Below are 12,614 nucleotides of genomic sequence, written 5' to 3'. Positions count from 1 at the left end.
GTTAGCCACTGCGCCTGACCTGCTTTGCTTCTTTGTACTGTCGCTACTTGAGCATGCCTCTTGAATCGCTCTGGCCTAATTTTTCTATTTTTACCTTCATGGAGAGGGCACCATGATATATGCATTGCTTTGCACACAGCTTTTTTGCTCGCCTTGATGTATGTGAGGTGCACCCACATCATGGTTTCTTCATGCTCTGAAGTATCCCGCTGTGTGGGTCTCCACCTGCCCCTATCTCTACCCCATAATTCCTCACTCGCCCGCCAGTTCTTTTGTGTTTTTATGAAGGTGAGTTTTGCTTTGTGTCCCATTCAGACCATCTCTAGCGGCGGGTTCATCTCCATCACCCAAGCCACAAGACTCAAGCGGAAGGTAGTCGCCCTGCTTTTGAAGCCCTCTGCAGCCTTGGCCTTGCCAGCCTGCTCTCGCCACTCTTCCTCCTACCTCTCTGTCAAATGCCCTAGTCCTGAGAGCTCCCCTCCTACCATCCCTTGTCCTTGACCCCCCTCCTCACTCCACACTTCCCAGACACTGAAAATCTGCTCCCTTCCCAAGGCTCCAATGGAACCAGGGCTGTCCTGCCACCTGTCTCCCACCAGGATTCACTCAAGGCTTGATCACCATCAGCCACTGCTGGCCTCCTGCACCTGAGGCCCTGCAGGTACCTCACCCCTAACACGCTCCTCCCCCTAACCCAGCTCCCCCTCCTTCCCACTCCAGACCTGCACCTCCTCCACCCAAAGACCCCAGGCTCATCCTCTCCTCATCCCCCACCGCCTCCTTTTTCCCACTTCCTCCTTCCCACTCCAGGCATGCACCTCCACCAAAAGGCCCCAGACTACTCCCAGTCCTCCCACTCCTCCCCCACCACCTCCTCCTCCGCACTGCAGGCACGCACCTCCTCCACCCAAAGACCCTAGCCCCTCCCAACGCCCCGCCCCGCCATCCCCAACCCTCCTCTTTGTTGTTCACTTCATTCTGTCATGCTGAGTCCTCCTTGGTCTGCCTCCATCCAGCAAGGGTCCCTGGCTCACTGCTCTGGGCCTCCATTCATTTCTCTGTCCATCTTGAGTGGCCAGAGGGGTCTTGTCACAACCCCTCTCCAGCTTAGGCCTTCCAGTGGCCTGCAGGATGGAGTCCAAGCTCCTGAGGTTGGCCACACCCCTACTCACTCCCCGACCCGCACTCTGCCCTCCAGGAAGTCGCCGGCTTTGTTCCTGATCATACACTGTCTCTCCCCCTTGCCTTTGCCACAGTCTTTCCTCTGCCTGAGAGGCCTCTCCCCTACCCCGGGTAACACCTGCTCACCTCCTAGAGTCAGCTTAGGTTATCACCCCCTCCAGGAAGGCTTCCTAGACCTGGGGCTAGGAAAAGAGCCTCCCGTAAGCTCTCCTCTGTCACAGATGTCACTGCCATCTCCTCGGTGTAGACGGGAGACCATCGCAGGCAGGGATGGTCTGGGCTGGTCTGGGTTCCATGGCCCCAGTGTGGACATGGCCTTCAGCAATTGCTGGTGACTGCTGCTTCCAATGTAGCCTTTACACTGAGTCTCTATGACCTTGGGAACACTACTTCCAATCTCAACTTCCCCATTTTACAATGAGTTTATAAGGACCCTAAGTAGCCACAGGTGTCATTGGATGCAGTGCCTCAGATTCTGCCAGAAGCACTTCTTATTTTGGTGGGAGGGCGGGGGTGGGTAAGGGTTAAGCATTAACCCTTTAGGCCTCCTGCACTCAAGGCCCTGCAGGTAACTTACCCCCAACACAGCCTCCCTACCAGCTCCTTCTCCCCACTCCCAGCTTAAAAACAAAGACAATCACCACTCCTCCTCCTTCGTGGAAACTGGTTCTCAGTTTCTATGAAATGGAAGTAGTCACATCATCATATCTTCTGTACCCACTGCCCAGGGTTATAATAAGAACCATTAAAAATGTGGGGGTAGGCCGGGCGCGGTGGCTCAAGCCTGTAATCCCAGCACTTTGGGAGGCCGAGATGGGCGGATCATGAGGTCAGGAGATCGAGACCATCCTGGCTAACCCCGTGAAACCCCGTCTCTACTAAAAAATACAAAAAACTAGCCGGGCGAGGTGGCGGGCGCCTGTAGTCCCAGCTACTCGGAGGCTGAGGCAGGAGAATGGCGTAAACCCGGGAGGCGGAGCTTGCAGTGAGCTGAGATCCGGCCACTGCACTCCAGCCTGGGCGACAGAGCAAGACTCCGTCTCAAAAAAAAAAAAAAAAAAAAAAAAAAAATGTGGGGGCAGGCAGAGTGGCTCATGCCTATAATCCCAGCACTTTGGGAGGCCAAGGTAGGAGGATCACTTGAGGCCAGGAGTTCAAGACCAGCCTGGGCAACATAGCAAGGCCCCATCTTTACAAAAAATTTTAAAATTAGCTAGGCATGATGGCACCCACCTGTAGCCCCAGCTACTTTGGAGGCTGAGTCAGGAGGACCACTTGAGCCCGGAAGTTCGAGGTTGCAGTGAGCTATGATCATGCCACTGCACTCCAGCCTGGGTGACAGAGTGAAACTCCATCTTGGAAAACAAGATAGCACTCAGAAGGTGGTGGAGGAAAGGGAGATGCTGTTGCCAGGCACCCTGGGTGCCAGAGCCTGGGCTGGCACTCATCATGCCCCCTGTCACTCCACAGCAACCCCCCTTGAGGTGGGATGATTTTCCCATTCCACGGATGAGGATACTGAGGCTCAGGGAACAGCTGCCCTTCCACAGCCAAAGCGAAGGTGTCGGTGCAGCAAAGGCCACCAGCTCAGTGGTAGTGGGGCAGTTCAAACCCGAGAGCTGGGTCTTGGTGGGGAAAGGGCAGTGTCAGTGGGTAAGGAGAATGCAGTGGGCACTAGGGTCAGGCACAGTGGCTTTGGAGTCAGTCCTTCTAGAGGAAGCTCAGCCCAGAGACAAGACAGGGAAGTGGCTGGTGCCTGACCCTCCCCCGCAGACTGGAAAGTGGGGAGGGGGCTGGAGGGGAGGGACTGGAGCAAGGGAGGCAGCAGGACCACAACAGGAATCTGGGCCATGCTGTCCTTCCTGTTCTCAAGGCTGGGCTGTGACGCAGAGCATGGCCCTGGGGGTTGGGGAGGTCCAGCTCCAGGCTGTGGGGAGCGGTCAGGGCCGCTCATCTGTAGGCAGTGTCCTCCCAGCTGCTCAAGGTCCCTGCTGTGTGGGTTGGGGAAGCCCAGGAGGGAAAACAGGTCCTTCAGGTTCCCACAGATGTAGAGGGAAGAGAGGATAGAGACTGAGGGGTAAGGGCCGAGATCCCTCTCCATACCCTGGGGGAGCCCTCTCTCTCAGAGAGCAGCCAGGCTGGATCGGGAGGGGGATAGGCACCTGTGGAGGCCTACAGGACTAGTCTGCGAGGAGTGGTGTCCAGCAGGGACCGTCTGAGACAGGGACGCAGCCTCACCAGAAGCCATGCTCTCCCTCCATCTCCTTCCTGGCTTCGGGCTCCAGCTTTCTTTGTCTGTCAAGGCAAGGTGTTAGTAACAGAGCTCTGGACCAGGTGCGGTGGCTCATGCCTGTAATCCCAGCACTTTGGGAGACTGAGGTGGGCAGATTACCTGAGGTCAGGAGTTCAAGGCTAGCCTGGCCAACATAGTGAAACCCCATCTGTACTAAAAAGACAAAAATTAGCTGGGCATGGTGGTGAACGTCTGTAGTCCCAGTTCCTTGGGAGGCTGAGGCCAGAGAATGGCTTGAACTTGGGAGGTGGAGGTTGCAGTGAGCCAAGATTGTGCCACTGCACCGCAGCCTGGGTGATGGAGTAAGACTCCATCACAAAACAAAAATAAAAATAACATAGCTCTGCTCATGCTCCAAAAAAACTGAGTTGGAGAACAGGAGGGTCTTAGAAAAGATCACCCTCTGAATCAGAGGAGGGGGTGATCGGACCCATGGGGTGAGCTGAAGAGCTGGCAGCCCCTTCCCACAAGACTCACCCCATGAGCACGCACACAACCCAGTTATGGACAGGATCATATTCATTTGCCACATGCACTTTCCTTTCACAATAGAGCGTGGCCATCTCTGTGTGTCAGTACAATAAAATCTAGGTCATCCTTTGTGACCACAGCCTGTGATCCAGAGACTGAGCATGCCCTCATATAAGACTACAAGCTGTGCTGCAGTGAGCATCCCTGCACGCATTTTCCTGGGTGTGTGTGCGTGTTTCCCTGGAAGCTAAGAAACCCCATTTGGATACTGCTGTAATTGTCCAGGGCAGACATGCTAAGATCTTGAACCGGGCTGGGCAAAGAAAGAAGGGGCCAAATTTCCTTTGCCAAAATATCATGTGCGTCTTTTGGTCAGTCCCCTGTCAGTAATGGGCTGCCATAAATTGAAGATTTAGAGCCAGCAAAGGAGGGGGCTGGGACTTAGAGCACAGCAAAGGAGGGGGCTGGGAGCTCTGGGGGCCGCAAGGAGGAAGAGGAAGGGGTCTGACCTGTTGATTAAAGCAGTGATTAGAATAGAATGGGTGTGGAAGAGAGCAGCAGCCTCCAAATTATACCTGCCTTGGCAGGGGCTTGACGCACCAACTCTGAGCCTCACAGCAATACCAGGTATCTCTGCATGAGGACTCTGAGGCTCAGAAAGGTAAAGGGGCCTGGCTGAGCTCACACTGCATGTGAGTGGCCAAGCTGGCCTGCTGATCTGGGCCTGACTGCAAAGCCCTGTGTGTGTGTGGTCTCTAGACAGAGTCTCTCTGCATTAACAATGCTGTCTGAGGACACCAGATGGGCAGATCTGGAGGAGCCAAGACCCGGAACTCAACAGGGGCAAGTGCTGGGGAGATGGACCTGGCACTGGTGCAATTACAGGGAGCCCAGCCAGAAGGCTAGACAGTGGCAGGTGACAAGTGGTGTCTGGTGGGCCCCTGCTGCCAGGAGAGCCCTGCTCTAAAAGCCATGGCCTGCCATGCAGCAGGTGGGAGGCAGTGGCTGAGAAGGCGGGCTATATCTGCAGTCAGCATGAGGCCCAGGTGGGAGTTGGGGGCCAAGCTCTGCTTCCTGGAGGCGTGAGTCCCCACCCGTATGTACACAGCCTCCCACAGCTTCAGGAAGCCCACAGCCACCAGCTCAGCAAACTCAGGAGCAAACTGACTTCCCCACACCCATTTCCTCCCCTGTCCCTGCTCCTACCTGCTGTTCCTCCATCCAGATCTCTCTGGTTTCACATCAAGGTTGCAGTGAGCTATGATGGTGCCACTGCAAGATCCTTTTCTATTTTGAGCTGTTCAGATTTAAGAAACTCCCTTTATGAAACTTTATAAATAACAGTAGGGAATTTCTGCTTATAAAACAAATGTTTATAAATATAGCCTATTAATTTTTCTGTATATATATGTACATGGGTAGGCATGAATTTTTCTCTCAATTGGGGATCGCACTGGTAGTTCCTTTTTGTAGCCTGCTTTTATCACTTCTCAGCATACTGTGAAGTGTCCATGTGTGGAGGCCTCATGGCGGGATTGCACGGCTCTTCAGAACACAGGCTCAAGTCCCTGTAGGCCTGGATTTCAGACCCTGGCTCTATCACTCATCAGTTTTGTAACTGAGCAAGTTACTCGCCTCTCTGAGCCTTGGTTTCTGCATTGGTAGAACAGGGATAATAGTACCTATCCACGCAGGTCTGATGAGAGGACTGAGGGAGGGCACATAAAAAGCTTAGAAGGCGGCCTGGGACACAGTGAATGCTCAATGAGCATCAGACATTAGGATTGCTGTTGTTCCTGACCTCATCGCTGACTCCAGCCCCCTAACCCCCACCTCATACCCCGCATCCTATAGCTGGATCCCAGCCTCCACCCTGAGTGCTAACATGGGTCTCCCAGGGTGACCTGGGGTCATCTGACTACTGAGTGGCATCCAGTGGGATTTCTGAGAGGTTCTTCCCTGCGTTCTCAGTGACGTAAGGAATGAGAGGAATTAGAAGAGGGGGAAGGAGGAGGGAAAAGGTGAAGAAATGGCTATGATTGAGCCAGACCCTGCAAACCTGGCCCTGGATCTTCTCAAGTCTCCATTGCCCATAGGCCTCCTCCCCTGTGTCCGCGCCCGGGATTTCCCCCTGAGTTGGTATCACAGGATGTGATGTGGCCCCAGGGAGAGAACATTAGTGTGGCTGCCCTCACATGGCCAGGATGGGTGAGGATCAAGTCATAACCACCCCTCCAGGGAGTTGCTAATACTTAGGGCCATGGCTTGGGGCTCCTGGTGTTCACTGGCCTTGGGGGGGCCCACTGACTTTCAAGTGTGGATGTGGATGTGGGACCAGGGTTGCTATAGGACAGTGGGCTCAGCTCTGGGCTCTGGGATCCACAGGAGATGAACAATTACCGGCGGGCCATGCAGAAGATGGCAGAGGACATCCTGTCTCTGCAGAGACAGGCCAGCATCCTGGAAGGAGAGAACCGCATACTGAGGAGTCGCCTGGCCCAGCAGGAGGAGGAAGAGGAGCAGGGCAAAGCCAGTGAGGCCCAGAACGTGGGTGAGGATGTACAGGCCACCAAAGGCACCCGGGCTTCTGCCTGGGCCCAGGCTCCAGGTTGTGCAACAGGGTGGCGGGGTGCTTTTCCCAGATGTACATGCAGCTGGACTCTGGCAAATAGGAGCCCCTCGCCCACAGACACTCACACAGTCCCTGCCCAGCTGGGTCCCCTCAGGGATGGGAAACAGAGAATCCAGTCCTGTCCCAAGCCCTGGGGCCGAGGGTATCTGCCTTCCTGCTACTGACTATGCTGATTTGAGCTGGGAGAGGCTTCCTCCCTGAGCCGGCTCCCCAACCCACCTAACAGTGTCCATGAAGCAGAAACTGCTGCTGAGTGAGCTGGATATGAAGAAACTGAGGGACAGGGTGCAGCATTTGCAGAATGAGCTGATTCGAGTGAGCTGGGGCTTGTGGGGGCTGAGGGGAGGGAACTATGGTGGGGAGCATCTGGGTGAGAAGAGTCTGGGAGAAGGGAGAACAGGCACAGAGGGAATGGAGGCAAAGAAGAAAGGGGACCAGCCCAGTGGAGGACTCAGCAGAGGCGCCGAGGTGGACTGTCAGGGCCAAGGTGGACTCCCAGGCACCCATTCTCTCCCCTTCTCTCCTCCCCCATCTCACAGAAGAATGATCGAGAGAAGGAGCTGCTCCTTCTGTATCAGGCCCAGCAGCCACAGGCTGCTCTGCTGAAGCAGTACCAGAGCAAGCTGCAGAAGATGAAGGCGCTGGAGGAGACCGTGCGGCACCAGGAGAAGGCAGGTGGCAGAGGGGCTGCCCCCGGGGCCCACTGATGATGGCAGAGTAGGGAGCCCCTGGGCCAGCCCAGCCTCTGCTCTGCTCTCCAGGTGATCGAGAAGATGGAGCGGGTGCTGGAGGACAGGCTACAGGACAGGAGCAAGCCCCCTCCTCCGAACAGGCAGCAGGGAAAGCCCTACACGGGTGGGTCCACACCCTGATGTGATCAGCTCCCCAGTTTCTGCCCCACACCTGGAGGCCCTGCCTTCCTGGAGCCTCTCAGCTTCAGGAGAACCTGTGAAGAGGTCCCCTGCACTCAGTTATGTCTGTGGGCCTGGGAGACCCAGGATTGCACGGCTCCCTTCCTCATTCAGGCACCTCATCCAGAGATCCCCTGAGCTCCCTCCTTCCCTGGAAGCCCCTCAGAACACAATCGGGGTGCAGTGTGAGCCAGGCTAGAAAGAGGCTGGCCCTCCAGAGGAGAGCCCTGCAGACTAGCACAGCAGAGAGGGCCTTCCCCAGAAGAAGGGGCAACGCTTCCCAGCTCCTAACCCCAGGATCTGTAGAATTCCTTCCCTGTATCTCCAAATATTCTGCCTCTGCAAAGCAAACAAACAAAAATATTTTGATTAAATCAATGATTTGAGACCAGCCGTGATGGGTCATGCCTATAATCCCAGCACTTTGGGAGGCCAAGGTGGGCAGATCACTTGAGGTCAGGAGTTCGCGACCAGCCTGGCCAACATGGTAAAACCCCACCTCTACTAAAAATACAAAAATTAGCCGGGCATGGTGATGGGCACCTATAATCCCAGCTACTTGGGAAGCTGAGGCAGGAGAATCACTTGAGCCCGGGAGGCAGAGGTTGCAGCGAGCCAAGATTGTGCCACTGTACTCTAGCCTGGGTGACAGAGGGAGACTCTGTCTCAAAATAAATAAATAAATAAATGATTTAGAGGTTTTCTTCCCCATTGATATTAACAAAAAGCCACCTAAAACTGCCAATCAGCCTCTGATAAGCAGAAAGGACCAGGTAACACCATATCAGGCCAGCCCAAAGCAAGGGATTTCCCTGAGCCTTCCTGTGCAACCTCACCCAGGGCCCCTGTGTGCCAAGCCCTGTGCTTAGTCTTCACTGCTGAGGGTTTCAGGGGCAGGAGGGTGGTTTCTAGGGGCCTTTAGAAAGCAATGAAAGCTGGGCTGGCCTTTCAGGAAGCCTGAGTTTATCCAGGAGTCTGGATGAGACTGAGAAGGCAACCTAGGGAGGGAAAACAGCCAGATCAAAGGCCCAGGGAGTGAGAAGAATTCCAGGAATGGAGAAGGAAGAGAGAGAGGTGAGGAGCTGAAATACACCGAAGACAAATGAGTTAGAGAGAATGCTGGGGTCAGGTTTGAGAGAGCCTAGAAGGACAGCCTGTGTGCACCTGATCCCACTGGCAGTAGGGAACCATTGAAGGGTTGGGAGCAGAGGGGAGGAGTGAAGCAAAAGGCTGGGGCAGATCAGGACAGGGATATGGGAGGCAGGAGAGCCCATCTCACCAACATCTGTGGCCATGTCTCTAGGCTTCCCTGTGTTCTCAGCCTCTGGCCTTCCCTTGGGTTCTACGGGAGAGAATCTGCCAGTTGAACTTTACTCGGTGCTGCTGGCAGAAAACGTGAAGCTGCGGGTGGAGCTGGATAAGAACCGCCACCAACCAGCCCCCATCATTCTGCAGCAACAGGCCCTGCCGGTAAGAGGCCCTTGACCTGGCCCTGCCTGTGCCGGTCACTGGGTGCCTGGAAACCACCCATGGTACAACCCAAGTTGAAGATCAAGACCAAGAGCTAGGCTTCCCAGGGTCTCCAGTCTGCCTGGAGGCTCCTGGAATTAGCTCTCAGGCCTTGGTCTTTTTCTCCTGGGGAATGTGTGTACCCGAACACCTCACCTTTAACCTCATCTAGCATCGCGGGAGAAAGCAAGCCCCTTGTTGACCCTCGGCCCCTGAACCCTGACCCCTCTGTCACCTGGCTGGCCTCCACCTGGACCCTACACAGGCCTCTCAAAACTCCCTTCTGGAGCATTCCCTGGTCTTGGTGCAGCCTTGGAGAGCCCTTTTCCATCCCAGGTGGACCCCGGGGAGTTGGGAGCAGGAGGAGACTTGGCAGAGAGGCTGCGAGAGACGCATGGCCCAGGCCACTCAGAGTGCACAGAGACCCTGCCCGCACAGGTGGGTGGCCCCAGGGCCCAGAAATGCCGAGGCCCTGCTCCACCTCTGAGGCTGCTTCAGGGCACCCTTGCTTTACATAAACCCCAAAGCAGAACACTTGGAATCACAGAAGATTGGGCAGGGCGGGGGCACAGGAGAGTTTTCTCTCTGTCCCAGGACTCACCGGAGGTGAGTTCTGTTGAAAGCACACCTGACACGTGGACATCCAGGAAAAGTGTGAGTGATGAGGTCAACCGCTTCGCAGCTTCTTCACTTCACTCAAAGACTCCCAGTGCATTAATTATAGTGGGCTCCCTAATGCATTTTACATTAAAAAAAAAGTTGTGTCAAAACTTCATATTCCCAAAATCTGTGTGGGAAACAGCTGTGAAAAAAGCACATGCCAGACCCTGTTCTGAACTTCCAGAAGAGAGTTCGGCCCAGGTCTGACGCTCTGCCTCGAGAGCTCAGTCTGAGCTCAGGCCTGACTGGTTTCTTCCTCAATACTGTACGGTTTCCCGAGTTCACACTGCCACAGCCCCCAGCGTGGGCCAAATGTGAGTTTGTGCTTTGCCCACAGGATCTCCTCTCTGGTACTTCAGACAAGTTCAACCTCCTGGCCAAGCTGGAACGCGCTCAGAGCCGGATCCTGTCCCTGGAAAGCCAGGTAGGTGAGATGCAGGAGTTGATGAGGCTGGACCAGGCTCACCACACAGCCTGTAACCAGGGCTCAGCGTGTGAGCAGGGTCTAGGCTCAATCTATGACCAGTATCAAGGCTTAGTGTGCAGCTAGGGTCAGGGTTCAGTGTGCAACCAAGGTCAGGGCTCAGTATACGACCAGGGTCAGGGCTCAGTATACAACCAGGGTCAGGGCTCAGTGTGCAACCAGGGTCAGGGCTCAGTATACAACCAGGGTCAGGGCTCAGTGTGCAACCAGGGTCAGGGCTCAGTATACAACCAGGGTCAGGGTTCAGTGTGCAACCAGGGTTAGGGTTCAGTGTACAACCAGGGTTAGGGTTCAGTCTGTGACCAGAGTCAGCGCTCAGTGTGTGACCAAGGTCAGGCTCTGTCTATGACCAGAATCAAGGATCAGTGTGGACTCAGGATCAGGGCTCAGTATATTGTTGAAATGTTCATCTGTGTCTTGGTCAGGCTGCCTGACTGTTTGGCCCCCTCACCCTCACCCTGTCACCCCTGAGGTCTCGGGAAGGTGTCAAGCCCACATGGCCCAGAGCTTTGCTTTCTGCCTGGACAGCAGGCTCAGGCCCTGGTTGTCCTGGCCATCAGGGATTAGCCCTGCTGCCTATGGTCCTCCAATTGTCCCCCTCTGTGTTTGCAGTTAGAGGACTCAGCTCGACGCTGGGGACGAGAGAAGCAGGATCTGGCCACGCGGCTGCAGGAGCAAGAAAAAGGTTTCAGGCACCCCTCGAATTCCATCATCGTAGAACAGCCCGTGAGTGACCCCCCTGGAATAGCTTCTGGGGGTTCAGGTGGTGGAGCAGGAAGACACCTCACCCCCAAAGTCACTGGGCCCTGAGAAAAGCCATCGTGGGGCCAACTCCAAGGCTGGGAGTCAGGAGTCCTAGGCTCCCATTCCTGCTCCGTTACCAACCGAAAGCTCGGTCTTAATTCCCCCACCTGTCTGAGGGGAACAGAAAACCCCTGCCAAGACTACTCCTTCCCCCACGGGGTGCTGTGAAACTCAAGGAGATGACGGTGGATGAGGGGCCATGCAGGCATCTCCAGGATGCCCTGACACTGAGTGTGCTTTAGGACTGGCTGCGCTCATGGGCAGAGTAGCTTGTGGCCCCACACCCCTGACTCCACAGAGCGTAAGATTCTCAAATTCGCACACCCTTCTTAGATAGCCACAATGTAGGCTCCATTTTGCCAACTTCCCAAGAACAAACGGGCCCGCTCACAACTGCCCCTCAAGTTCAACCCCGGGACCGCCCAGCCCCACAAAGCAAAGACCCTGACTTCTCCTGCTCCTGAGCCAGCTATGCTTTGTCCATGGCCAGAGGCTCAGCAGCGGCTCCTGGGAGAGGCCTGGAAAGGATGAGGGAACAGCCAAGGAACAAAGGCAACCTTTGCACACTCACCTGAGCCCTGGGGACTCCTGGAGAAATTAGGTGTCACCTGCTGTGGCAAAATGAGTTTAGAAATCTTTGAGAGGTCATGGCCCACTGGGTTCTGGATACTCTGAGGCCTGGTTTATCAGGCAATACGCCCTTGAGCAGGTCGCCCCTGGGAATGGGGGATACTCATGTGTCCCACTTTGCACACCGTAGAGTGCCCTCACCCACTCCACGGACCTCAAGCAGCCCTCAAATCTGGAGCCCCCACTGCCCAGCTCAGACACTAAGCTCAACAAGCCCTCGAACCCCCAGAAGGAGACCGCTAACTCTCAGCAGACCTGAGCCCCAGCGCAGGCCTCCTTCCCTGTGTGCTGGGAAGGAGTCTCATCCCCGCCACCTGAAAACGACTTTATTAAATGTTGTAGCTCTGTGAGCATTTGCCTCTTTCCTGGAGCTGGGCAGCCTGGGGGCCCTGCTTCCTCCTCCTAGACCCCACTCTGGGCCTGGGCCTGGGCCTTCTGCTGCAGCCTTACAGCCTCTCGCCTGCCCCAGGAGCCAGCATCTTTGGAAAGCCAAGGGCCACAGTGGACCCAGGAGGGTGGAGAGAAGAGGCCTTCCAAAGCAGGGGCCGGGGAGCCGGGCCCTTTCCAGACCCCAAGAAGAAGCAAGGCCACCAGAGACCAGTTCTGTTGGGAGATATGAGGGAGGTTTGTCGTTTTCATCTGCCCCAAAACATCTATCGTGTCTGACGTCCCTTCTTTCAAGTTTGGTTTGTCTGTCTCTTGGAAAGGGAAAGACTTGAAGACTTGAAGCCTTCCTGTGGCAGTCATGTATCGTTGTGAAATACTCCATTAAGCCACTAGGCTGAGCTGGCAAGGATGTGTCCAAATGTAGCCAGGGGCAGAAGAGCAGATTAAGCCAGGGGAAGGAGGCACCCACTGGGAGTCAGGAGACCCGGGTTCTGGGGGCAAGCATGCTGTGTGACTTCAAGGGACCCAAGCAACCTCTCTGGGCTTCAGTTTCCCCATCTATTCCATGCACAGCTTGACCTCTTTGGCTGTAAGACTCTTTCCAGCTATAACATTTGTGAGTCAAAGCTGACTCAGGACCAGAGAAGAAAA

At 55.3% G+C, this 12,614-nt stretch overlaps 1 protein-coding gene across 3 annotated transcripts in view; it reads left to right on the top strand.

The window, feature by feature from the left end:
• Window positions 1–11,926, top strand: part of CCDC33 (coiled-coil domain containing 33) — a 104,649-nt gene extending 92,723 nt beyond the window's left edge. Inside the window, exons 12-19 of one of the 3 annotated variants that reach the window (XM_011968545.1) lie at window positions 6,332–6,497; window positions 6,805–6,893; window positions 7,118–7,249; window positions 7,340–7,433; window positions 8,793–8,959; window positions 9,996–10,082; window positions 10,755–10,868; window positions 11,707–11,926. In XM_011968545.1, the coding sequence (XP_011823935.1) occupies window positions 6,332–6,497; window positions 6,805–6,893; window positions 7,118–7,249; window positions 7,340–7,433; window positions 8,793–8,959; window positions 9,996–10,082; window positions 10,755–10,868; window positions 11,707–11,835 (978 nt within the window). In that variant the 3' untranslated portion in view covers window positions 11,836–11,926. Of the gene's footprint in view, window positions 1–6,331; window positions 6,498–6,804; window positions 6,894–7,117; window positions 7,250–7,339; window positions 7,434–8,792; window positions 8,960–9,334; window positions 9,437–9,995; window positions 10,083–10,754 lie in introns of all 3 variants that reach the window. The other 2 variants (XM_011968547.1, XM_011968548.1) reach the window with 2 other exon arrangements.
• The last annotated feature ends 688 nt before the right edge of the window (window positions 11,927–12,614 follow it).

Source organism: Mandrillus leucophaeus, unplaced genomic scaffold (assembly GCF_000951045.1).
Source record: "Mandrillus leucophaeus isolate KB7577 unplaced genomic scaffold, Mleu.le_1.0 Scaffold848, whole genome shotgun sequence".
Taxonomy (NCBI): Eukaryota; Metazoa; Chordata; class Mammalia; order Primates; family Cercopithecidae; genus Mandrillus; species Mandrillus leucophaeus.
The sequence above is the reverse complement of the archived record's forward strand: the minus strand, read 5'-3'. Positions and strand labels throughout refer to the sequence as shown.